This window comes from Typopeltis vanoorti, chromosome 18, assembly GCF_054136105.1.
Source record: "Typopeltis vanoorti isolate ZY-2024b chromosome 18, IOZ_Tvanoo_1.0, whole genome shotgun sequence".
Taxonomy (NCBI): domain Eukaryota; kingdom Metazoa; phylum Arthropoda; class Arachnida; order Uropygi; family Thelyphonidae; genus Typopeltis; species Typopeltis vanoorti.
In genome coordinates this window covers 71,917,608-71,944,864 of record NC_143566.1, presented here as the reverse complement: position 1 = coordinate 71,944,864, position 27,257 = coordinate 71,917,608, and the positions used below count along the sequence as shown (strand labels likewise).

The 27,257-nt window shown below is 35.5% G+C and overlaps 1 protein-coding gene across 1 annotated transcript in view; it reads right to left on the bottom strand.

Annotated features, from left to right (window-relative positions):
* Positions 1–710: 710 nt before the first annotated feature.
* The window catches only part of LOC150096792 (ankyrin repeat domain-containing protein 54-like), a 129,551-nt gene continuing 103,004 nt past the window's right edge, over positions 711–27,257 (bottom strand). The window contains exons 8-9 of the mRNA XM_090407972.1: positions 17,146–17,253; positions 711–5,888 (exon numbers count right to left, since the gene is read on the bottom strand). Coding sequence (XP_090264098.1) covers positions 5,826–5,888; positions 17,146–17,253 — 171 coding nt within the window. The 3' untranslated portion in view covers positions 711–5,825. The remainder of the gene's footprint in view (positions 5,889–17,145; positions 17,254–27,257) is intronic.

Sequence of the window (27,257 nt, the reverse complement as noted above, 5' to 3'; positions counted from 1 at the left end):
CCAATGTGGCATACTGCTGCTAATCTTTTCACCCCAAAATGCATAATCTTACATTTTGTCACATTAAATTGACATCCATTCTCCTTAGCCCAGAACTCCAATCTATCCAAGTCGTCCTGCAAGATTTTGACATCTTCTGCATTCACTATTGCCCTACCCAACTTTGCATCATCAGCGAACAAATGAACTGTTCCTCTTAGATCCTTCCTTATATCGTTAATGAACAAATTAAACAGCAGTGGTCCAAGAACAGAACCCTACGGCACACCACTAGTCACAGGCCATCTTTTGGACTCTACTCCTGAATAAGCTACTCTCTGATATCTCTCCATCAACCACCCACCTATCCATCTCACCTACCCTATATCCATTCCCATAATGTTGTAGTTTACGGATTAGAATTCCATGTGGTATCCTGTCAGATGCCTTAGCCAGATACAGCAGTATTCACTGTAAACCCATTACCCTTATCCAGTTCAGCCGTCAATGTGTTATAAAACTTGAGCAAGTTACTGAGGCGTGATCTACCTTTCACAAAGCCATGCTTCCCCCATACAGTATCTCATTTTCATCATTCCATTTCTGTACATGTACATAAACCATTCACCGTGAGTAAACAAATGCACACTACTGGGCGTGGCTCAGTGCATTTTGGAACATCATGCACTGAGCCACGCCCAGTAGTGTGCATTTTGTTCATACAATGAGCAAAAGACAGCGTTAAATCTGCCACAGAAAGTCACACCACCAGACAAAAGAACCATTCACAGTGTGATTGGTGTGCTGATCATTCGGCGGACATGTTTTATGAGTGGTGACTTATTTAGTATTATTATTATTACGACACCTCCAGGGAGTCTAAAGACTTATCGAGGGAGGGCACCTACTCTACAACTCTCTGTCTTCACCATTCAATCCACCAACTACAACTACTTTCATTATCTACACCAATGGTATTTACCTCCAACCACCACCACCACTAGTATTTTCACAGACAATCACAAACATCCATGCCCATGGTAGGATTCGAACTCGTAGCCTTTTGGCTGGAGAGCAAATATGCTAACCACTCGGCTAAACAGGCCAGCAAATTATGTTGGCTAAATTACTACAGTTTTTTTCAACATATGATGGCCTATTCGCCAAAATTTGTTAAAAATAACAGGAAATTAATAACAAGAAATAACCTGTTAATTTAATTATAAGCAAATCTTGGTTAAAAGCATTTTAAAATTAACAGGGTGTTAATTTTCACATGACATATGGACTGGAAAATTTGTCCATTAAATCGAGGGTTTACTGTAGTTTATTTATTTCAGTGAAACCTAATAAAAGGCAATGGGCTCCTGCTAGAGTCCTTGTCTTTTAAGTGGTGTAAACCAAAGCAACTCCTAAGCGAAAGGAGTATTTTTATAAACTCTGGTAAAATTCACAACTATTTTCTTTCATTTGGCTATATCTCATGAAAATAAAAATTTGCTGCTCCATAACAAAATACAATCAAAGCATTCTCATTATATATTAATCCTGCCAAACTGAAGCCTTTCAGGCTCTATATTTTAGTATTATTTATTTCCCTCTCTTCTTTGGAATTCATGTTTGTTTAACCTTTCAATTTCATTATATTTGTCTTCCTTATGATCTTGTAAACTTGAGTACATCTGATAAATCTATGATACAATTCAGTATGCAATGCCATACTGAATTGTATCATATAAGGTAAAAAAAAAAATCCTCATGAATTAAATGTGCACATATCACCATGTTATATTACAGTTAAACATAGCGATGTAACATAGCAAAGTTAACAGTAGAGATGGCTAAGCAACATATAAATGTATCTATTAAAATCATCTTGTCCATGAGACTGTTTTTGGAATACAGAGAGATAGCAGTCATTTACACATACAGAATAAGATATGTCAAAAATGCATAAAAATTTCTCTACATTTTTCTTAAAGAGAAGCATGCTGAAATCATTATATACAACTTTATAATTAAATTAAAGAAACACACAAAAGGCAGATGCTTTTATGATTAGCAACAAATAAACAATTACCACTGTTGGTAAATTTGATTCTGCAAATTGTAACTCATAAGTCTTCTTTTATCCCATTCTTTCAAAGTTCATATGGAAGTCCTTTGAAACATGCTTTGTTCCATATTTGACATGGAGATACAGCAGCATAAGATTGAAAGAACAGAAACGTTGAATGAAATATTCTCATTCAGTGAATTCAGGTTCAGCAAAGCCATAAAGCAGAATGGCTTTGACCAGTTTGCCCATCTCGGGAAAGTAAAAATTTGCTGCACCATAACAAAATACAATCAAAGCATTCTGAAACAAATGCCAATGTTTTAAGCATTCTAAAAAGGTAAACAAAAAAAAAGCTATACATAAGATTCTCATACAGACTGTTGTTTTCATATTGTAGAGATATCCAGAAATGATACAACTAAAAATCCAGAACATAAATCAATTTAATAAAAATTAATTAAGCTATATTACACCTGACATGTTGCTAGAATTATACAAGTAACATTTTAAAAAATGTCATCATCATCTGTTTCCTGATATGTACCCTCAAGGGATGTTCAGGCTACTATGACGGCAGTACATTATTAAGTTTGCATTATTATTAATCTCTTATCTACAATTTTCCTCCTCATTAGTTTATTACTTGTCAGCACTCCAATATTGTATTTAACATTTTGTACTTCTAAGGCACTTCTGGCTGAATCAATCCACCTAGACCTTGGTATTCCTCTAGATCTCATTCCTGCCATATTGACATCAATAATATGACTCTGCCATTGATGCCATCTGTTTACTCTCGTAATTTTTCCTCAGAATCCTCATATCTGTGGTCTCTAGTCTTTAATCAAGTGCTTTATTTCTAACCCAACTCTCAGATCCATAATTTAAAATTGGTTTGAACACTGTCTTGTATACTGCTAGTTTGATGTTTTGACTAATTCTCTCTTATTCCATATAAATTTATTTAGCTGGCTACTCATCATACCAGCTTTGCTTATTCTGTTGTTTATTTCTAGAACTTGCCATCTTCACTAAAAAACTGTGCCTAAATAGCTGAAATATTTTAGTTGTTCTATAGGCTATCCATTCAGAATGCAGTTGATGTATTCAATGTTCCTGCCTATTTTCACAGCTTTGGTCTTTTTATTGCTGATTTTTGTGCCAAATTTGTTACAGTTGTTATTCAGTTTAGTTACAGAATGCTGGAGACTTGCACCAGATGTGTTTAGGAGAACATCACCTGCATAAAGCAAAGAGCTAAGTTTGACATAATTCAATTCTAATATCTGGCCTAATCATAACACAATCCACATAGACAATGAATAAGAGTGGAGATAGCATGCACCTTATCTTAGACCTGATTTTACATCAAACCATATTCCTGTATTTCTTTCAGTTCTAACTGCTGACTTACAACTTAAATATATATTATGTATTGCTCTGTATAATGTTCCATTTACCCGATATAACTGTAGTGTTTTGAAAACCTTTTCTCTGGGCACCTTGTCATATGTCTCTTTCAGATCTAAAAAACTTAAATATTGATCCTTGTCATATTCCCATAACTTCTCAACTATGTCATAAAGTGAAAATCTGATCTTGACAACCTCTATTTGACCTGAATTCAGCTTGTTCTCCTCCAAGTTTCTCTTCCATAAATCTTTCTCAACCTCTTTCCAAGTATTCAGCTTTATTCCTCTTTTTTTTTTTTTTTTTTTTTTTTTTTTTTTAACAGATGGAACTATTAGAGCTCTCCTCCAATCATCTGGAATCTGACCTTTCGACCAGGTCCTCTGAATTATGCAGTGTGACCGCCGCAAAACTTTTATATATCCATACTAAGTATTTCTGCTAAATATCATGTATGCTAGCTGCCTTTCTCCACATTTCAAGTTTTTGAGCTTTTTCTACCTGAAGTATTGATATGTACTCCTCTTTGCATTTGTCTTGAAAATGTTCTAGCATGGTTCTGTCACTGCTTGTTTCGTTTAACAATCTTACAAAGTAATTACTCCAGACATCTAGGATATCCTTATCGTTAGTTTTCATGTCACCTTTTTCACCTTTGATTCCTTTTACACTATTCTTTCCTTAATTTCTAAGCTTTTCAATAACCTTCATAACATTTTGCCACCTTCTTGATACTTATTTTCTATATTCTTAACAAAGTCTTCTCATGACTTCTGTTCAGCTACTTTTACACATAGCTTAGCTTTTAAAAAATTTAAAATTTAAAAACAATTAAATAATGTTAACTGTATAAATCTGCCATATAAATTGTAAAAATCCACCACAAATATATACGTGCAATAACAGCATATAATGTAATGGCATAATCAGTAGTTGAAAATGGGTGGTTAATGATGCATAAGACTGTTGTATTGTGATTTTCTTTCCTGGCAAAATTATCAGTGTTGTTCACCTGGAGATTTTAATATTCCCCTGTACAGCATCAACTTCTATGTTTCATGAACTTTCATTGTATTACAGTATATCTTTGTTAACATTCCTAGGATCATTCATTAATTTGGCAGGCTCAAAAAACAGTCCTTCAGATTTAAATTTAGAACTATTAATAATTTTGTGCTTCAGCAACCGATGAATGGATATTCCTTTATTGCCTTCTCACCACAACTATAGAAGAAAGGCATCTTCAGTATATAAAGCAACGTGCTGTGCATTTTTAAGTTAGCTATTAAATTAATGCCTAGTAGTACACAATATCTTCCATATACATCCACTGATGTCTTTGAAATGTCAAAAATAGAAGTATATGAAATTAGGCCATTTATTTTTAACCAAAATACTACTAAACTGGCATGATTTTATTATGGATTTTATTAAAACATTTTTGTAAGCTAGTAGTAAAGTAATATTCCATACCACATACTTTTCATTCAAATGTATATTACTTACAAAAACATCTGTAGTTTCAGTTAAATATTTATACAATTATGAGTTTCAATTAAATACACAAATTCATATTTCACTCACGACATCAGAATTTTTGAACTTTGCTTCCTTTGTGATACATGCTGAACGAATATATATTATTTACAATGTAAAGCAATTCACAATTACATATTTTTCATTATGAAGTTCAGTTTTAGCACAAACAATATTAAAAAATATATGTAGGGTTATTTTTACTTTTGGTTTTTCAGTTTCTTTCTTGATAAAATTATATATCACCTAAAGAATTTCATGAACATTCACACTACAGTGGAATTCAAATCCTGAGCCAAATCCGTTATATTTAAAATTAGCATATTTTCTTATATTAACTTTAAACCTTCATTTTCATGGAATGCTTTAAGTCTACAGACAAACAGAACAGCAGTCTGGGCAGCGCCCACTTTTATAACTAAACAAAACTAAGTTCTGTATTCTACAACATACACATATACAATCGTAAATCACCAATTTACAATAAGAATATATAGAATCACCAACATACACGCACTTTTGTCCTTTTGCATATCACTGACATCTTATTTTCCATCAAATTTTAATTAGACTCTGCCTCCAAGAAATATTACCATAGGTGGTTTAGTGGGAGCATGTTATGGACACAATACTGAGATAACAGCATGAACTTAATCCCAATATTGCTTTCTTCTTGTATAAACACATGTTGCAGTTTATATACTCCTAGTCTCTTAAAATTAATAAAACAGAGATAAACCTGGTATAACACATGGCTGCAAAATGCAATAGTATAACAACACACACCTTGCATCACAAAGACAATGGAATATCTGTACAGGATACCTACAACCTCATTGTACTATGTCTTCTGTAGACTCAAATGGGACAAACTCGACAGCAAGTCTTTAACATCTGAATCTACCTATATCAAATATGAAAGAATGAAATGTAAAACACCATGCAATTCATTAAAAATATGTATCTTTCAATATGACTTTTTATTACATTTTCCCCATGTTTACCAGTGTACAAATAACTAAATTATAAGTAGTGACTATATGGCTACAAAAGCTCATAAAAATAGATTTAAATTAAGAATGAAACTTGAATAATTATTTTCATCATCAGCGAGTTAAGGACTCATGAAGGGGGTTGTAGATCACCCACACCAGATGCCATACCTTCTTTCAAACTCATTCACAATGGATGCACTCACTACTACAAGAAGCAAATTGTTCCACTCACTGCTCTGTGAGAGAAAAATCTACCTCTCACCCCTTTCTTAACTGCACACAAAGTTAACTTCCATGGATGCCCCACCCTCCCACTTTCCATATAACAAAAAATTTCCTCAGTTGATAACTTATAAGATCTTTTCAGAAGTTTATAGGCATCTATCATATCACCTCTCTTTTTCTTGTTTACCAGTCTTCAGTCCACATATTCTCAATGTGTCCTCATAATCCTGAACATCTTTGTTACTCATTTTTGCACCTTTTCCTCAACTTCTTTTTTCCTCTGAATCCAGGAGGCCAAATCTACACAGTAATCCAGATGCAGTTGTATCAATTCTTTGTAACAAAATCTCACCACCATCATCAACTTCCTGATATGTACCCTCAAGGGGTGTACAGGATATGATAGTACTACTACATGAAAAACTTACATCATTACTAACTTCCTATTTATAATTTTCTTCCAAATCAATCTGTTACCTGTCAACAGAGCTGGATTTAGACTTGCTGAGGCCCTAAGCTATATAAAACCCAGAGGCCCCCTACGGTTTTACTAAATTACATCAGCTGGTCTTTTTGTTATTTTTATTTGAGGCCCTGACAGATTGTGAGGCCCTACGCTGTAGCTTTTTTAGCTTATACATAAATCCAGCACTGACTGTCAAGACTCCAACATTATAGTAAGACAAATTTTTACTGTATCAATCCACCTATTTCTTGGTCTTCCTCTGGATCTTTTTCCTGCTAACCTGGCAGAGAATACTTGTTTTGCTAATCTTTCTTTTCCCATTCTGTTTAAGTGACCATACCACCTGAGATTAACTCTGCTAACACATTCCTGGATGCTAAGAATGTTAAGTTTCTTTCCTAATATCCTCATTTTTAATATCATATTGCCACTGATGCAATCTGTTCATGCCTCTAATTTTTCTCAGGACACTCATCTATGGTCTCTAGTCTTTGGTCAAATGTTTTATTTCTAATCCAGCTCTCAGATCCATAAGTTAAAATTGGTTTGAACACTGTGTTATATGCAGCTAATTTAGTGTTTTGACTAATTTCTCTCTTATTCCATATAGATTTATTCAGTTAACTTCCTACCATACCAAGCTTTACTGATTCTGTTGTCTATTTCCATATTTAATTTACCATTTTCACTAAAAATCATGCCCAAATAGCTGAAATATTTTACTTGTTCTACAGGTTCTCCATTCACAATGCATTTGATATTGTCAATGCTTCTGCCTATTTTCATTGTCTTTGTCTTGTTATTGCTGATCTTCATATCAAATCTTATTATAACAGTTATTTAATTTAGTCAGGGAATCTTGTAGCGGATTTATTTAGAAGTATAACATCATCTGCATAAAGTAAAGAGCTAAGGTTAACATCTCCAATTTTTATATCAGGTTTAATACCACTTTTCTTCATAATGTTGATCCATATAGATAATAAATAACAAAGGGGATAATGTACATCCTTGTCTGACACCAGATTTTACATAAAACAATCTTCCTGTACATAATAAATTTAGTTTAATCCTTTATCCAAGTGTGAGCAAACAAAGTTTGCATCTGAAAATATCTTCAGGACTGGGGTAAAGTAATACAACACCAGGGAACTCGCAGCAAAGGTGGAGCAAGCCAACATCACTCCTATCTCAGTATCTCCCATAATGCAAAACACATCTCCTTATACATATCCGTAAGGAGATGTGTTTATACATATATATGTATCTTTTATACATATCCGTAAGGAGATGTATTAATATACATACAGGGTGTTCGGGATAAATTTGACAGTTTCGTAAGGAAAAAGAAAATCTTCTTTGTATCTATTAAATTTAATGAATTGACAAAAAAACATTACAGGCAGAGTTAATTACAATACTATCAACAAGATTTACTCAAAATAACCACCATTAGCATCGATCACAGCTTCAATTCTGCTTCGGAACCTCGAACAAGCTGATGCTACAGTCTCCCTGGGAAGGGCCGCAAAAACTGTTTTAATTTTATCCATTAACTGGGCTTTTGTATTACTGGAAGTGCGATTGGTGTCTTTTTCAACTGCGCCCCATACAAAATAATCCATGGGGTTAAGGTCTGGGGAGTTTGGAGGCCAAACATTTGGACTGGTGAAGTAGTAGAAATTTTCAGACAACCATTTTTGACTTTTCCCAGAGGTGTGGCAAGGGGCCGAATCCTGCTGCCATACATACGGCCTACCATTGGCTACCCTTGTTATCCAGGGCTTGACTACAGTTAGCAACTCCACGAACAAAGCCCGAATTCCAATGCCAGGGTTCTTCAACACCTGTTCCTGCAGATTTGCGAGGAATTCTGCTGTACGAACGCAATCAGATCGTCTGCTAGGGATCTTTCTTCTTGCTACATCCTCGTAGTCACCATTGCAAGTCTCTAGTTCATGCCTGATTGTTTTTACTGTATTCAGGGAGCATTGGGCAGCAGTCGTAATATCCTTATTTTGATGGCGGGCACGAATCATCATGATACAAGTTATTCTCTTCCATGATTCAGGTGGGTTCCAGCTATCCATCCTTTCTGACATCTTGTATATGAATGAAGAAGGGTCCAAACTTTTAAATGAAGAGAAGTGTGTGTTAATACATGTAACTTACGGAAAAATATAATTAATTATAAATATGTCAAATTTATCCCGAACACCCTGTATATATAGATATGTAAGGAGATATATAAACACATCTCCTTACACATATCCATAAGGAGATGTGTTTATACATATATATATATATTTTATACATATCCGTAAGGAAATGTGTTTTGCATTACGGGAAATACTGAGATAGGAATGATGTTAGCTTGCTCCACTTTTGCTGCGAGTTCCATGGTGTTGTACTAACTTACCCCAGTTCTGAAGATATTTTCAGATGCAAACTTTGATTGCTCACACTTGGATAAAGGATTAAACTAAATTTATTATAGTCTAACCAAGGGAAAATAAACTTTCAACATCTTTCTCTAAATCCAGAGTAATTTAATAAAAAGGTGGCACACCGTTTGGCAACTCCTATAGGTAAAGATGACCTGCCATTGCTTCTGCCTGGTATCTCCACCTCTGGGCCTGGCTCCCACTGAAGAGACCTCAATAAAGGTCGAAACTAGTTGTAGTGGCCCTTCCCTTAATGCATAACATTATACATATCCGCAAGGAGATGTGTTTTGCATTATGGGAGATACTGAGATAGGAGTGATTTTATCTTGCTCCACCTTTGCAACGAGTTGCCTGGTGTTGTACTACCTTACCACAGTCCTGAAGATACTTCAGACGCAAACTTTGTTTGCTCACACTTGGATAAAGGATTAAACTAAGTTTATTATAGTCTAACCAAGTGAAAAATAAACTTTCAATCTTCCTGTACTTTCTTCAATTCTAACTGCTGACTTACAACTCAAATACAGACTAAGTATTTGTTGATTATGTTCCATTGACACCATACAACTTTATCGTTTTCAATAGCTTTTCTCTTGGCACCTTGTAATATGCCTTTTCCAGATCTACAGACCTGAAATACCAATATCTGTTATATTCCCATGATTTCTCAACTATTTGTCATGAAGTGAAAATCTGATCCTGACAGCCTCTATTTGGCCTGAATCCAGCTTGTTCTTCACCAAGTTTCCTTTCCACAGTCCTTCTCAAGTATACTTACATAAATATTACCAGGAACACTTAGTAGGGAAACACCTCTGTAATTATCACATTCAGTTTTATTTCCCTTTTTATATATGGGTATTATGATGGCTTTACTCCAGTAATCTGGAATTTTTCCCTCTGTCCAGGCATTCTGAACTATGTAGTGCAACCACTGTAAGAATTTTATACCTCCATACTTCCAGATCTAAAGAACTTAAATACCAATATCTGTATGAAATGATGGTGAGTCTGTTGCCACGGTATGACAGAGAGGAGTTTAGAAGGAGAGCCATAATCGCAAATGACTTTATGCACAGGTTATGCAGATGGTGTGGTGTGGAATGAGTTTGATGGGTGAAAGGATTTATACAAGATGGATGGCCTACATGTGAATGGATTTGGTGTGCGGAGACTGAAAAAGTGTTGCTGAATGAAGTGAAAATGGATGTGCAGAACCATGGAAACTAGAACTACAAGGGAGAGGGGGGGGGAGTGGATATGCAGACATCAGTGAGTCAGTTGAGTATAAGAATGTATATAATGTACCCGAGCCAGTACTAAGGACAAGAAATCGGAATGGGATAGTTAGAATAACGCATCAAGATAGGGGTGGGACAAAGGGACCTCTGCATTTCATGTATACTAATGCCAGGAGTATTAGGGACAAGAAGGAAGAATTTTTGGTCTTGATTGGCTCTTCCTGGACACAGGTTATTGGCATTAGTGAAACATGGCTGACAGAAGATGTAGTTAGTGCGATAGAATGTGTAGGTTATAGTGTGTTTAGGAGGGACAGAGAGAATAAAATGGGAAGAGGAGTGTTATTGATGATAGCTGATGAACTGCAGCCAAGGAGAACTGAAGTTGTATTGCAGGATAGTGAAAAGAGCTCATTTGAGGCTATGTGGTGTGAGATTGAGAGTGGCAGAACAAAATATACAGTTGGGTGCTGCTATAGACCAGGTGATGGAATAGATGGTGGAGATAGTATGCATAAACAAATTGAGTGGAAGGAGAGTAATTATTATGGGGGATTTCAACTATGGTAACATTGTTTGGAAGGAGGAGAGGACACATGTGAGGAAGGAAATGGATTTTATTCAATTATTAAGGGATAACAATCTGAGACAGCATGTAACTGAATATACTAGGGGTGTGAGAGTGCTTGACCTGGTAATAGCATCTGAGAATTTGACTGTAATGAATATGACCATGTTGCCACCTATTGGTGAGAGTGATCATAAGGTCTTGACCTGGGAGGTGGCTAAGGGTGTGGAATTTTCGATTAAGACAGGGTATATGTGGAATTACCGTGCTGGCAAGTATGACAAGCTTAGGAGATTGCTTGGATCAGTGCCATGGCATGTACAACTGGAAGGGCTGGATGTTGATAGAGCATGGGAAGTGGTCAAGGAGCATTTACAGGAGGTTATGGCTGATTGTATACCTAGGGTCCGAATAGTAAAACAAGTAGGGGTTAAATAGATGAATAACACCATTAAGCTTGAGCTGCAAAAAAAGAAACAACTGTGGAGGGAATTTAAAGAAAGAGGTGACCTGCAGGCACACGGACGGTATAAAGTGCAGGCTAGAAGGGTAACGGGTATGGTAAAAAAAAAAAAGCAAAAGCGGATTATAAAAGGAAACTAGTTATGCAAGCTAAAGAGAATCCCAAACAGTTCTTTCAATATGCTGCAAGCAAAAATAAAACTGTACATGGCAAAATGACTTTAAGGAATGACGATGGTAAAGAGGTCACTGAATCTGTCGATACAGTGGAATTACTGGGTGAGCGCTTTGCAGGAGTATATCATTTCAGGTGGTGACATTGAATAAATGAAGGAACCATTAATTTATACGGGAATTGTGATGAATGAAGTGGAGGTGAATAGTCTATTACAGAACCTTATTGTGAATACATCTGTGGGATTGGATGGTATACCGGCACGGGTCTTGCGTGAAGCGGCTGAGGAATTATCAGTGCCCTTGACCATGTTGTTTAATCTGAGTCTCGGGTCTGGTTTAGTCCCAAAGGCGTGAAAAGAGGGGAAAATAGTTCCACTGCATAAAGGAGGATCCAAGACTACTGATGCAAATTAGCGACCGATCAGCATATCACGAGTCATTGTCAAGATCTTGGAGAAAGTAGTCAAGGGAAAAATACAGGAATGGATTGATGAAAATGAGATACTGTATGGGGGACAGCATAGCTTTGTGAAGGATCATGCCTCAGTAACTTGCTCAAGTTTTATAACATATTGACGGCTGAGGTGGATAAGGGTAATGGGTTTACAGTGATACTGCTGGACCTGGCTAAGGCATTTGACAGGATACCACATGGAATTCTAATCAGTAAACTACAACATTATGGGAATGGATATAGGGTAGGTGAGATGGATAGGTGGGTGGTTGATGGAGAGATATCAAAGAGTAGTTTATTCAGGAGTACAGTCCAAAAGACGGCCTGTGACTAGTGGTGTGCCACAGGGTTCTGTTCTTGGACCACTGCTGTTTAATTTGTTCATTAACGATATAAGGAAGGATCTAAGAGGAACAGTTCATTTGTTCGCTGATGATGCAAAGTTGGGTAGGGCAATAGTGAATGCAGAAGATGTCAAAATCTTGCAGGACGACTTGGATAGATTGGAGTTCTGGGCTAAGGAGAATGGATGTCAATTTAATGTGACAAAATGTAAGATTATGCATTTTGGGGTGAAAAGATTAGCAGCAGTATGCCACATTGGTGGAAGTGTACTCCAGGAGATTGATGAGGCCAGGGACTTGGGAGTGTTGGCGGATAGGAAGATGAAGTTTAGGGGGTACATTGCAAAAGTAGCTAAATCAGCTCATCAACTCACTTGGTTGTTGAAAAATACTTTGACGAGCAGAGACAAGCAAGTTATTGTACCTCTGTACTGAACCTTGATAAATCTCGACTGCTGTGCCCAGATTTGGTCACCTAGGTTTCTTCTTGATGGGGAGGAGGTGGAGAGGATCCAGAGGCAAGTGACCAAGATGATAGCAGGTCTATGGAATGAACCTTATGAGAACAGGTTGAAGATTTGTGGGTTGCAGAAATTAGTTCATAGGGCAGAAAAGGGGAGATATGATTGAGATATTCAAATTGCTGAAGGGTTTCTATAGGATTAATTCAGAAGATATTTTTGAGATCAGGACTGGTGGTGAGAGAACTAGGGGACACCTATGGAAGCTGCACAAGAGTGTGGTTAGCAGGGGTGTTAGAGCTGGGTTCTTTACTTTTAGAGTGGTAAATGAGTGGAGTAAGCTGCCAGAGTCTGTTGTGGGTGCTATGACGGTGAGTGAGTTCAAGTCAAGGTATGATAGATACTGTGAGAATGTTGTAATAGTTGTGTGGACATGATGTTTAGGGCCTCCCTCTATGAGTCTAAGGACTCCCTGGAGTCGCCCGTAATAATAATACTTGAGTATTTCTGGTCGAATATCATCTACTCACACTGCCTTTCCGCATTTCAGGCTTTTGAAGCTTTTTCTTCTTCCAGTATGGATATGTCCTGATTGCATGCCTGTTGAATGTTTTTACCACTGTGCTGTCACTGCTTGTTTCATTTAGCAATTTTTCAAAGTAATTATTCCATACATCAAGGATATCTCTAATTCCTTTTACAGCACTCTTTCCTCCATTTCTGAGCTTTTTCAACAGCCTTCAGATATTTTGCTACCTTCTTGATATTTATTTACTATGTTCTTATCGAAGTCTTTCCATCACTTTTTTTAACTAGTTTTACACAGTGTTTAGCTTTCTTACATTTGTCTCTATATTCTCTAAGAGCACAAGCTGACTTATTTGCCAGGAACTTTTGATATGCTTTCTTCTTTTCCTTCACTGCCTCTTTAACTTCCATGGGGTTCTGATTTTTCTATCCTTGCAGACAACCTCACCACATACCTCTCTGACTGAATCAATCAATGTCCAAGGTTTGGTTCCTGTTCTCAAACTCATTTTTTCTAGAATAATGTTTGTGTATTTTAGTCTACTGTTCACATCTGAGAGCTGCTCAACTTTTATTCATTTTAAAACTTTCTTACATGTTCTGCTTTTTAAAATGAAATTCAATTTTATCCTGCGTAAGACTAAATGGTGATCACATATGTAATTTAAGTTTAGTGACGTGACTACTGAACTTTTTCAATCTCCTCTAGATTACAATGATGACTGAAACTGATGAAATTCCCTCTTCAAAAGGTTATGACAGAAAAGATCAAGTTTTTCGATAAATAATGATAACATTTTTGCAACTGATGAATGTTTTATTGGCTCCTTGAAGCTGTAAATTAATTCCATTAAATTTCTTAAAAATGCCTGCCAAATAAAATGCATCATGCTTTATTGTTTTTAATTGACAGAGATAAGCCTCATTTTCACTTTCGAAAAACTGTATGGCACTCTTATACAATTCAACAAGATGAGTCAAGCATGCCCTTTGAGAGCCAACGAACTTCTGTGTGTAACAGTAACCTAATAAATTGCTCGTTATTGTCCTGGCACAGTTGTGGAAATATCCTATCATTTCTGGCATCTTATCTTATTTATAGCTCTAATTATTATACTTAATGATGAATGAAGGATTGTACTAAAATGTTTTCCTACAAGATGTTGTCTATGTACCACACAATGAATACACAAAACATTTGGCACCTCCTTCAAATAAGCAACAAAATCGCAATAGCGACATATTGATATTGCTTCATCAGTAGTGCATGCAACAATATTGTTTAAGAGTATATTATTTTTTGCAAAGTAAAAATTTCACAGCAGTAAGTACTGATAATCCTTTTGTATCTCTAATAAGATTTAAAGTGATCAATAAACCATTATTATCTGCAATGATAGACTTGTCCAACTGTATAGAAAATAATGAGTTTTGGAGAATAGCTATAAGTTTATTTTCAACATTAACTACCAATTCGTCACCTTATTGTGGTATTGCTAAGGGCAGGGGTCATGAAATGTTTTTATAACTTCAGTTGGATCCTGATTCAATACTGTTGAGATAAATTCTTTGATAGAGGGTATTATCAACGTTTTTTCAATGTTATGGCTTTTGCCACCTTTTGCAATTAATTGTGATATACGATAAGCTGCAGTTAATCCATTTTCATTCTTGAAAGCTGCATGAAAGATTTTGAAATCTTTCATACAGTTCTTGAAAATATTCAATGGGTTCATTTTTTTCTTTTGGATGCTTTGTAGCAAGATGTTCTCATAATCAACTTGGTTTCATTGCTTCGTTAGAAAATGTCGTGCGGCACAGTAAACACATTGGAAGCTTTATGCTTGTAATAGAATCAGTGAAACCCATCTTCAGATACTCTGGTAAACAGCCACGAGCATATTTCTTTTTTTGAGAGATGGTTTCAATATTTGTTGCACAAATTATTCAAATCACAAAACAATAATAATAATACAAAAAAAAAAATCAGAAATCTCATCAACGGCAATACCATGTACTAGCAGTATACGTTTTGAATGAATCACAGAGGCTGTGTTCACCAGTGAACCAATATTGTGGTATGCTGAATAAAAACGTTTTGGCACAATCTTGTTTTATGTATGTTCAATACCTGTACACTGGTGTAGAGGATACAAGATTACAGAGAAAAATGACTGTATGTATATATGAGAGTTGTTTGAAAAGTTTGGTAAATTTCCAATAGATTGCAACACAATTCTTTCATTCATACCAGTGTTGGCACGTATCATCTTTTTCATTAGCCCTGGCAAAATTTTAGCCACGTGCAACACATAGTTCTCGTTTGGCAAACATTTAAAATGACTGTGTTCACATTTTTCATAAAAATGAAGAAAAACCAGTTTTGTTCAGTGATAAAACACTTTTATTTGAAGAAGTGGACAACCATACAGATCAAAGATGAGTTATGCAGTTCATGGGGACTCTGCACCAGCATTAAAGACTATTTATTTTTGGATAAATGAGTTTCAACATGGTCATAAAGCCATTGAAGATGAAGCTCACTCTGGATGCCTGACTGAGCTCACTATGAAGGAAATGATTGACAAAATCCATGGTATTGTTATGGAAGACCATCAAGTGAAAGTGTGTGAGATTGATGAGATTGTAGGCATCTCAACTGAATGGGTATATAATATCCTACACGAAAAATTGCACATGAAAAAGCTCTGTGTGTGTGTGATGGGTGTTGTGATTGTTGACTGTCGATCAGAACCGCATGCAAAAAGACATTTCAACAGTGTTTGGTGATGTTTAAACGCAATTTGCAGGATTTTTTGCATCCATTCATGACTGTAGACAAAACTTGGATCCACCACTATGCACCTGAGTCCAAGCAGCAGTCAAAACAGTGGACAATGCCTGGTGAAAGAGCGCTGAAAAAAGCAGACTGTTTTGTCAGCTGGGAAGGTAATGGCCACTGTTTTTTGGGATTCCCAAGGAATTATCATGATAAACTATTTGAAAAAGGGTAAGACAATAACAGGAATCTATTATGCATCATTGTTGGACCGTTTAAAAGAAGAACTGAAGAAAAAATGGCCAAGATTGGTGCTCAGAAAAGTGAATCTTTCATCAAGAAAACTTTCACCAAGAGAATGCATGGCCCCACACATTGGTCATCGCAATGGCAAAATTGCACAAATTGAGTTTATAAATGGTTCCACATCCACCGTATTCTCTGGACTTGGCCCCGTGTGATGACCTCTTGTTCCCAAACTTGAAAATTTGTCTCTGTGGGAAAAATTTTCTTAGAATGTGGATGTCATCAAGGCTGTCAGTGACTATTTTGCACAATTTGACACATCCTACTTTTTAGATGGGGGATGAAAAAATTGGAAACTTGCCAGACCAAACGTGTAAACCTCAATGGAGACTGTGATTTTTTGAAAAAAAAAAAAATGTGTTTAACTTACTTTTTTTACCAAACTTTTCAAACAACCCTCATGTGTATGTGTGTGTGTGTGTAGAGTTATTAGAATTGACTCAGGATGTATACATTTAGAAAATTAATATTTAACTGACTAGAACCCCAGAAAGTATAACACAAAAAACTTTAATGAATCACGAAGAAGTCGGGACACCGATGAAACTAGTCATGATTCATTCAAGTTTTTTTCTGTTATACTTTCTCGGGTTCTAATAAGTTAAATATTAATTTTCTAAATATATATATATAAACATTACTAAACCAGGTTTAATTTTTTATTTCTTTTTCAAATTATATTTTAAATTTGGATGTTAGCAATTATACCTCTTCTCTTGTTTGATGATGTTGAAGTCTGTTAGAAAAAACATTTAATATATCCACTTCTGTTGACTTTCCTGATCTCTGAAGGTAGACTTGCATCATTTCTATAACCTATATGATAAACAAACTAGTATTCACCCATGCTCACAAAATCTTTTTTTTTTTTTTTTAATAACAAAGCAGTTTAATACTCTACGTAAAATAATAAACTTCAAGTTATATGACCATTATACTTAATAAATTTCTCTAAAAACTTTCATGAATAATTTTTATTATCCATATATTTATTTATTATTATTTACGTAACAGCTCCAAGGAATCATGTAATTCTCTAATCTCTTATTAACAATATTCACCCCTATTTTTAGCTGGTGTTTACCAGATACCTTATGAGTATAATCTAACATACTCTGGACAGGCCATTTCATAAAAAAAAGGATTAGTGATCATTCAAATTTAAAACTGCTTTTATGAAGAAGGAAGGCATCCTTTCAGAACATCCTCTGGAGTTCCCACTGTTTCTGTCAGCTACTGGAACAAACCTAAACATGACATCAGAATTCAAAATAGCCATGATAAGTATAAGCAATATTAATAGAAAAGAAGAACTAATAGATGAAACCGGAAAGAGATAGCACACGAATATAATCAGTGTTACCAAATCAAAGAAGAGGAAAAACAGGTCTTTATTACCTGAACATAACTGTAAACATTATATTCAGGCAATGATGATAAGGGAAAGGAAGGAGTAGCTATAGTTTTCAACACTAAACACAAAGATAATCATCTTGAATGATAGGCAGTATCAAGCAGTCATCGAGAAAAAACATAAAAGAGAGAACTGGACAATAGAATGCATTTGTGCCTATTGTCCAAAAGAAGGGTCTACTAACAAATAAAGAAAATAAAAAATGTTGGAGATCTAAATAGCAGAGTACGATACAAATATTATACATATAGAAATGTGTTCGGAAAATCTGGAGGAAAGGGCAAAGATAATAATAATCACAGGTACCTACCGAATTTCTGTTCAGGACACAGACTAGTCATTGCTAATACCACGTTCCAGCATAAAGATGCAAACAAATTTACATGGAGAAAAGATACATATTCAGGCAATGATGATAAGGGAAAGGAAGGAGTAGCTATAGTTTTCAACACTAAACACGAAGATAATCATCTTGAATGATAGGCAGTATCAAGCAGTCATCGAGAAAAAACATAAAAGAGAGAACTGGACAATAGAATGCATTTGTGCCTATTGTCCAAAAGAAGGGTCTACTAACAAATAAAGAAAATAAAAAATGTTGGAGATCTAAATAGCAGAGTACGATACAAATATTATACATATAGAAATGTGTTCGGAAAATCTGGAGGAAAGGGCCAAGATAATAATAATCACAGGTACCTACCGAATTTCTGTTCAGGACACAGACTAGTCATTGCTAATACCACGTTCCAGCATAAAGATGCACACAAATTTACATGGAGAAAAGATACAAGGAATAAGATAAGTCTGATTGATTATGCTATTGTAAATAGTGATATATTCACACTACTTCAGGACACAAGAGTATACAGGGAAGTTTTAAATACTAAGTGATCACAATGTAGTGGTTCTCAGCAGAATAAAATTGAATATCATATTAAAAATAAGTAAGAAAGTTAAAAAGAATCCAAGTTGAGCAGCTTTCAGAGGTGAACTGAAAGGGAAATATTACTACAAGAAAAACAAAGAAGTGAAAAGAAATTGAAAAAGCTTAGAAATGGAGGAAAGAATTCTGTAAAAGGAATCCAAGATGATAATGGTAACGTGAAAACTTAAGACCAAGATACCCTAGTAATATAATTCTTAACTATTTGGAATAATTATTTTGAAAGACTGTTAAATGAAGCAAGTGACAAAATAGTGATAGAAAACATTTAAGAGGAATACAATCAAGAGTACATATCAATAATTGAGGTGTAGAAAAAAAATAATCCAAAACCCAAAATGCTAGCTGGAGTAGATATTCAACTAGAAATGCTCAAATATCATCATCATCATCAAATTCCTGACATGTACCCTCAAGGGGTATACAGGATATGATAGTACTACATGATAAATTTACATCATTACTAACTTCCTATCTACAATTTTCCTCCAAATCAGTCAAGACTCCAACAAATAGAAAAAAATTAATCAAAAACCCAAAATGCTAGCTGTAGTAGATATTCAACCTAGAAATGCTCAAATATCATCATCATCAAATTCCTGACATGTATCCTCAAGGGGTGTACAGGATATGATAGTACTACATGATAAATTTACATCATTACTAACTTCTTATCTACAATTTTCCTCCAAATCAGTCAAGACTCCAACGTTATCAGACCTTATTTTCTATCGTCTAAGGCACTTTGTACCATATCAACCCACCTACATCTTGGTCTTCCTCTGGGTCGTTTTCCTGCCAACCTGGCAGGGAACACTTGTTTTGCTAATCTTTCCTCGCTCATTTTGTTTAAGTGACCATACCACCTGAGATTAGCTCTGCTAATGCATTCCTGGATGTGGACAATGTCAAGTTCTTTCCTAATATCTTCATTTTTAATATGATATTGCCATTGATGCCATCTGTTCATGCCTCTAATCTTTCTCAGGCCGCTCGTATCTGCGGTCTCTAGTCTTTGGTCAAGTGTTTTACTGCTGACCCAGCTCTCAGATCCATAAGTTAAAACTGGTTTGAACACTCTCTTGTATACAGCTAATTTAGTGTTCCGACTAATTTCTCTCTTATTCCATATGAATTTATTCAATTGACTGCCTACCATACCAGCTTTGTTGATTTTGTTATCTATTTCCATATTTAATTTACAATCTTCAGTAAAAATAGTGCATAAGTAGCTGAAATGTTTAACTTGTTCCACAGGTTCCCCGTTTACAACACAGTTGACATTTTCAACAATTAAACCTATTTTCATTGTCTTTGTGTTTTTAATGCTGACCTTCATACCATATCTATTACAACAGTTATTCAATTTAGTCAGGGAATCTTGCAAACTTGTAGCGGATTTATTTAGAAGTATAACATCGTCCGCATAAAGCAAAGAGCTGACGTTAACATCTCCAATTCTGATATCATGTTTATTACCTTCATAATGTGATCCATATAGATAATGAATAACAGAGGGGATAATGTACATCCTTGTCTCACACCAGATTTAACATTAAACCATCTTCCTGTACTTCTTTCAATTCTAACTGCTGACTTACAACTCAAATAAAGACTAAGTATTGCTTCACATAATGCCCACTGACACCATAGAACTGTAGCATATTGATGCACACTTTCTCAACTATTTGTTGTAAAGTGAAGACCTGATCCTGACAGCCTCTATTTGGCCTGAATCCAGCTTGTTCTTCATCAAGCTTTTCTTCCACAATTCTTCTCAACCGTTTCTCAAGTATACTTGCATAGATCTTGCCAGAAACACTCAGTAGGGAAATACCTCTGTAACTCTCACATTCAGTTTTATTTCCCTTTTTATATATGGGTGCTATTAGAGCTCTACTCCAATCATCGGGAATTCTTCCCTGTCCAGGCTTTCTGAACTATGCAGTGCAGCCACTGTAAGACTTTTATACCACCATACTTCAGCATTTCTGGTCGAATATCATCTACTCCTGCTGCCTTTCCACATTTCAAGCCCTTGATGGTGTTTTCTACTTTAAGTATGGATATATATTCCTTACTGTATGCCTGTTGACTGTTTTTAACCACTGTGCTATCACTGCTTGTTTCATTTAGCAATTTTTCAAAGTAATTACTCCATACTTCAAGGATATCCTTTTCTCCTGTTTTCATGTCACCTTTATCATCTCTAACTTGTTTTACAGCACTCATTCCTCCATTCTTAAGCTTCTTCAACAACCTCCAGGATATCTTAAAACCTTTAGATATTTATTTTCTATGTTCTTGCCAAAGTCCTCCCATGACTTTTGTTTAGCTAGTTTTACATAGTGTTTCACTTTCTTGCACTTGTCTCTGTATTCTCTAAGAGCAAAAGCTGACTTATTTGCCAGGAACATTTGATATGCTTTCTTCTTTTCCTTCACTGCCTCTTTAACTTCCTGTGTCCACCATGGAGTTCTGATTTTTCTATCCTTGCAGATAACCTCAACACATGCCTCTCTGGCTGAATCAATCAGGGTTTTCTTCAAGGCTTGCCACTGAATCTCCAAGGTTTGTTTCCTGTTCTCAAGCTCTTTCATTTTTTCTTCAATAATCTTTATGTATTTTAGTCTACAGTTCACATCTGAGAGCTGCTCAACTTTTATTCACTTTAACACTTTCTTACATGTTATTATTTTCAATATGAAATTCAATTTTATCCTGCTCAAGACTAAATAGTGATCGCTTCCAATTTCAAATTGGAAGCGATCACTATTCAGTACACTCTGGTGTCCTGTACCAGGGAGAAAACATCACTATCAACAATAACATAGTCAATGAGACTTTTCTTATTCCTTACCTCTTCTCTCCATGTGAATTTGTGCACATTTTTATCTTGGAACATGGTGTTAGTAATAACCAGTCCATGTCCTGAGCAGAAATCCAACAGGTATTTGCCATTATTATTAGCTTTGCTCTTTTCTCCAAATTTTCCCAAAATATTTTTGTATGTCTGACAATCATTTCCTACTCTGCTTTTTAAATCCCCAACAAGGACCAACTTTTCCTTTTTCAATGTGTCAGTTGCTTCCAATTTCAAATCCTCTGCACACTCTGGTGTCCTGCACCAGGGAGAAAACATCACTATCAACAATAACATAGTCAATGAGACTTTTCTTATTCCTTGCCTCTTCTCTCCATGTGAATTTGTGCACATTTTTATCTTGGAATATGGTGTTAGTAATAACCAGTCCATGTCCTGAGCAGAAATCCAACAGGTATTTGCCATTATTATTAGCTTTGCTCTTTTCTCCAAATTTTCCAAAAAATATTTTGTATGTCTGACAATCACCTCCTACTCTGCTTTTTAGATCTCCAACAAGGACCAACTTTTCTTTTTTCAATGTGTCAGTTGCTTTTTCTAAAGCATCAAAAAATTCCTCCACTTCTAACTTAGTAGAACCTTCTGTGGGACCATAGGCACAAATAAGTCTCATCGTCCAGTTCCCCATTCTGATATTTGCCACATCACTCTACTTGAGACTGCCCCATTCAAGAAGATTAGCCTCATATTTTGTGTTGAATACTATGGCTGCTCCTTCTTTTCCTTGATTGTCATTTCCTGAATATAACATTTTGTATTTATTGCTCATAAAGATCTAACCAGTTTTTGTCTTTTTTGTTTCAGTCACCCCTATTATGTCGATCTGGTACTTATCTAATTCTTCAGCTAGCTCCATTACTTTGCCATTTTCTATATTGGCTTAAACCAATATAGAAAATGATGATGATGATGACGGTAAATGCTCATATATGGAAATATAAAAGTTTTATGGTGGTTGTACTGCATAATTCAAAAGGCATGGTCAGAGGATTGAATTCCAGATGATTAGATGGAGTACAGCTCATAGTATGTAAAAAAAAAGAAATAAAGCTGAATGTGAAAATTACAGGGGATTTCTTCATGGAGTATTCCAGGGCTAAGATATGCATGCATACTTGAAAAGAGGCTAAGATAGTGTGTTGAAGAGAAACTTTAGAAGAATAAGCTGGTTCATACCAAACTGGGAGTTGTCAGGATTAACCTTTCAATTTAAGACAAATAGTTCAGAAATTAAGGAAATATAACAAGGGTCTATATTTAAATTTTAGATCTGAAAAAGATATATGGAAAGTTCCAGGAGAAAAGCTGTTCACAGCATTACAATTTGGTGTAAATAAGACCTTATATTGAGCAGTATATATTTGAGTTATAAGTCAGCAGTTAGAATTGAAAGGGATATAAGAAGATGGTTTGATGTTAAATCAAGTGTGAAACAAGCATGCACATTACTGTTATTCAACATCTCCATGAATCATATTACGAGGGTGGTCTGAAAAGTTCTCAGCCTAACAATGAAAAAAACAAATTTATGATTTTAAAATTATTTTTATTTTTCAACATAATCTCCCTTAAGACTAATACATTCATTCCAGCGATGCTCCAGCACCATTATCCCATCCCTGTAGTGGTTCTCAGTAAGATCTGCAAAATACCTCTTGCCAGCTGCAATCACCTCTTGATTCGAAGAAAAATGCACCAGCGAGGAAGAGTCTTAGTTTTTGGAAGAGGTGAAGTCAGAAGGAGCAAAATCTGGGGAATATGGTGGATGTTCCAACAATTCATAGTGCAGGTCCCTTAATTTTCCCATTGCCAAAACACCTTTGTGGACAGGTGCATTGTCCTGATGAAAGATGTTTTTTCTTCTGCAAACCAGGTCTTTTCTCATGAATTTTTTTTGTCTAGTCTGGTTAAAAGATTGGAATTATATTCCCCCGGTTTTGCACAAAATGCCTTTAGCATCCCAAAACACCGATGCCATGACCTTTCCTGCTGATGGAACCAACTTTGTCATCTTTGCGCTGAACAACCAGCTTCTGTCCACTGTTTTGACTGCTGTTTGGATTCTGGTGAGTAATGGTGAATCCAAGTGTCATCCATAGTAATAAATCAATGTGCAAAATCAGTTTTATTCTTGTTAAAATGCTCCAAGTACTGTTCAGAGATTTTCATGCGAGTACGTTTCTGATCTGCTGTGAGCAAGTGCAGCACCAATCTTGCACAATGGTTTTTCATATGCAATTCCTTCACGCAAAATATATTCTACACGTTCTTTTGAAATGCCTGTAGTCTTAGCAATTTCATGCAATTTGACTCGCCGGTCATGCACCATGTCATGCACTTGATCAATGATTTCTGGTGTTGTTACTCTTTTTGGACGTCCTTCATATGGATCATCTTCAAGGCTGGTACGGCTACATTTAAACTCAGCAGTCCATTTCTTAATTGTCGAAAATGATGGAGAAGAGTGCCCATAAACTTTAATGAACTTTGAATTAATTTCTTTTGACGTTAAACTTTCTTTTACAAAGAATTTTATAACCGCACAATACTCAATTTTATCCATTTCAAGGGATACAACAACACTTTTGCTTCAGACAGCTGTATAAAACAAACTACTTGATAGAATGACTTGCAATTTCACATGGATGCTCATGACAGATGTACCAACTTTGGGGAAAAAAAATCTTGCCGATAGATATCTATGATCGAGGCCGAGAATTTTTTAGACCATCCTCGTATGAAGGAAAGTGGCATTAGTTCTTATATCAAAATCGGAGATATTTAACTCAGCTTGTTACCTTATACAGATGATGTTATACTCCTAAATAAATACTGTACAGATCTGCAGGTTTCCCTATCTAAGCTGAATAAATGTTGTAAATGTGATAAATTTGTTGTAATATTCTGCAATAAAAATATGTAGGAACAATGTAAACATGCAACTACTGTAAAACACCTCAACTATTTAATCATGATTTTTAGTGAAGACAGCAAATTTAACTTGGAAATAGACAACAAAGTGTGGAATCAAGTGAATAAATTCATATGAAATAAGAGAGAAATTAGAACACTAAACTAGCAGTTTTAACTTTTGGAGCTGAGAGCTGGGTTAGAAGTAAAGTAGTTGCTCAAAAACTGGAGACCACATTTCAGAGTTATGAGAAAAATTAAGGGAGTGTATGAAAGGCATGAATGACAAAACCACATTAAAAATGAAGATATTAGGAATGAGCTTGATGTTGTTAGCATTCAGAAATATGTGAACAGTGCTAATTTCAGTGATAGTGTCACAAACAGAACAGGAGAGGAAAGATTAGAAAGCAGATGTCTGATGTCCAGAAAGAGACCTGGAAGATCAAAATGCAGATGAACTGAAGCAGTTACTCTAATTGCTTATATGTTCCACACTGAAGATGTACTATTACTTGTAGTATGAAATATCTGTTTACTAATTTTCAATTCAGTTAAGTACTGTTTCTAACATCTTCCACTCCCAATTACTATTTAATGAATTTCATTAAAGCTGAGAAACAGATTTAACTTTGTAATCTAAAATGCCATTATCTAAATGAGTGGATTTTATTATGTGTAATCTGTTTGCATTGAGTTTTGAAAAAAAAAAAAAAAAAAAGAAACAAAGAAGAAAAAAAAACAGGCGAGATCTTTCTATGTGACAAATAGAAAATGTTATATTCAAGCAATAACAATCAGGGAAAAGAGGGAGTAGGTATAGTATTCAACACTAAATATGAGGATAATCTTCTTGAATGGCAGGCAATATCAAGTAGAGTGATGTGGGCAAATATCAAAATGGAAACTAGACAATGAGACTTATTTGTGCTTATGGTCCCACAGAAGGCTCTACCAAGGAAGAAATGGAGAAATATTTTCAGGCATTAGACAAGACAAAAAAAGAAAAGTTGGTCCTTGTTGAAGATCTAACCAGCAGACTAGGAAATGATTACAGAAGTACAGAAATACTGGAACAAATCTGAAAACAAACCCCAACTCAACATCACCAGAGTTAAAGATCGGTACTATCAACGTAAGAAGCCTGAATGGCAAAGAAATTGAGCTAGCTGAGGAATTAGATAAGTACCAGATCGACATAATAGGGGTGACTGAAACAAAAAAGACCAAAACTGGTGAGATCTTTCTGAGCAATAAATACAAAATGTTATATTCAGGCAATAAAAATCAAGGAAAAGAAGGAGTAGCCATAGTATTCAACACAAAATACGAGGCTAATCTTCTTGAATGGCAGTCAGTCTCAAGTAGAGTAATGTGGGCAAATATGAGAATGGGGAACTGGACAATGAGACTTATTTGTGCCTATGGTCCCACAGAAGGTTCTACTAAGGTAGAAGTGGAGGAATTTTTTGAGGCTTTAGAAAAAGCAACTGACACAATGAAAAAGGAAAAGTTGGTCCTTGTTGGGGATCTAAATAGTAGAGTAGGAAATGATTGTGAGACATACAAAAATATTTTGGGAAAATTTGGAGAAAAGAGCAAAGCTAATAATAATGGCAAATATCTGTTGGATTTCTGCTCAGGACATGGACTGGTTATTACTAACACCATGTTCCAACATAAAAATGTGCACAAATTCACATGGAGAGAAGAGGCTAGGAATAAGAAAAGTCTCATTGACTATGTTATTGTTGATAGTGATGTTTTCTCCCTGGTGCAGGACACCAGAGTGTACAGAGGATTTGAAATTGGAAGTGATCACTATTTAGTCTTGAGCAGGATAAAATTGAATTTCATATTGAAAAGAATAACATGTAAGAAAGTTTTAAAGCGAATAAAAGTTGAGCAGCTCTCAGATGTAAACTGTAGACTAAAATACAGAAATATTATTGAAAAGAAAATGAAAGAGTTTGAGAACAGGAATCAAACCTTGGAGATTCAGTGGCAAACTCTGAAGGAAACATTGATTGATTCTGCCAGAGAGGCATGTGGTGAGGTTGTGTGCAAAGATAAAAAAAATCAGCACTCCCTGGTGGACACAGGAAGTTAAAGAGGCAGTGAAGGAAAAGAAGAAAGCATATCAAAAGTTCCTGGCAAATAAGTCAGCTTTTACTCTTACAGAATACAGAGACAAATGTAAGAAAGCTAAACAGTGTGTAAAACTAGCTAAACAAAAGTCATGGGAGGACTTTGGCAAGAATATAGAAAATAAATATCAAGAAGGTGGCAAAATATTCTGGAGGTTGTTGAAGAAGCTTAGGAATGGAGGAAAGAGTGCTGTAAAAGGAATTAGAGATGATAAAGGTGAAATGAAAACAGGAGAAAAAGATATCCTTGAAGTATGGAGTAATTACTTTGAAAAACTGCTAAATGAAACAAGCAGTGATGACAGCACGGTGATAAAAAACACTGACCAGGCATGCAGTCAGGAATACATATCCATACTTGAAGTAGAAAAAGCCATCAAAGGCTTGAAATGTGGAAAGGCAGCAGGAGTAGATGATATTCGACCAGAAATGCTGAAGTATGGTGGTATAAGAGTCTTACAGTGGCTGCACTGCATAGTTCAGAAAGCCTGGACAGAGGGACGAATTCCCGATGATTGG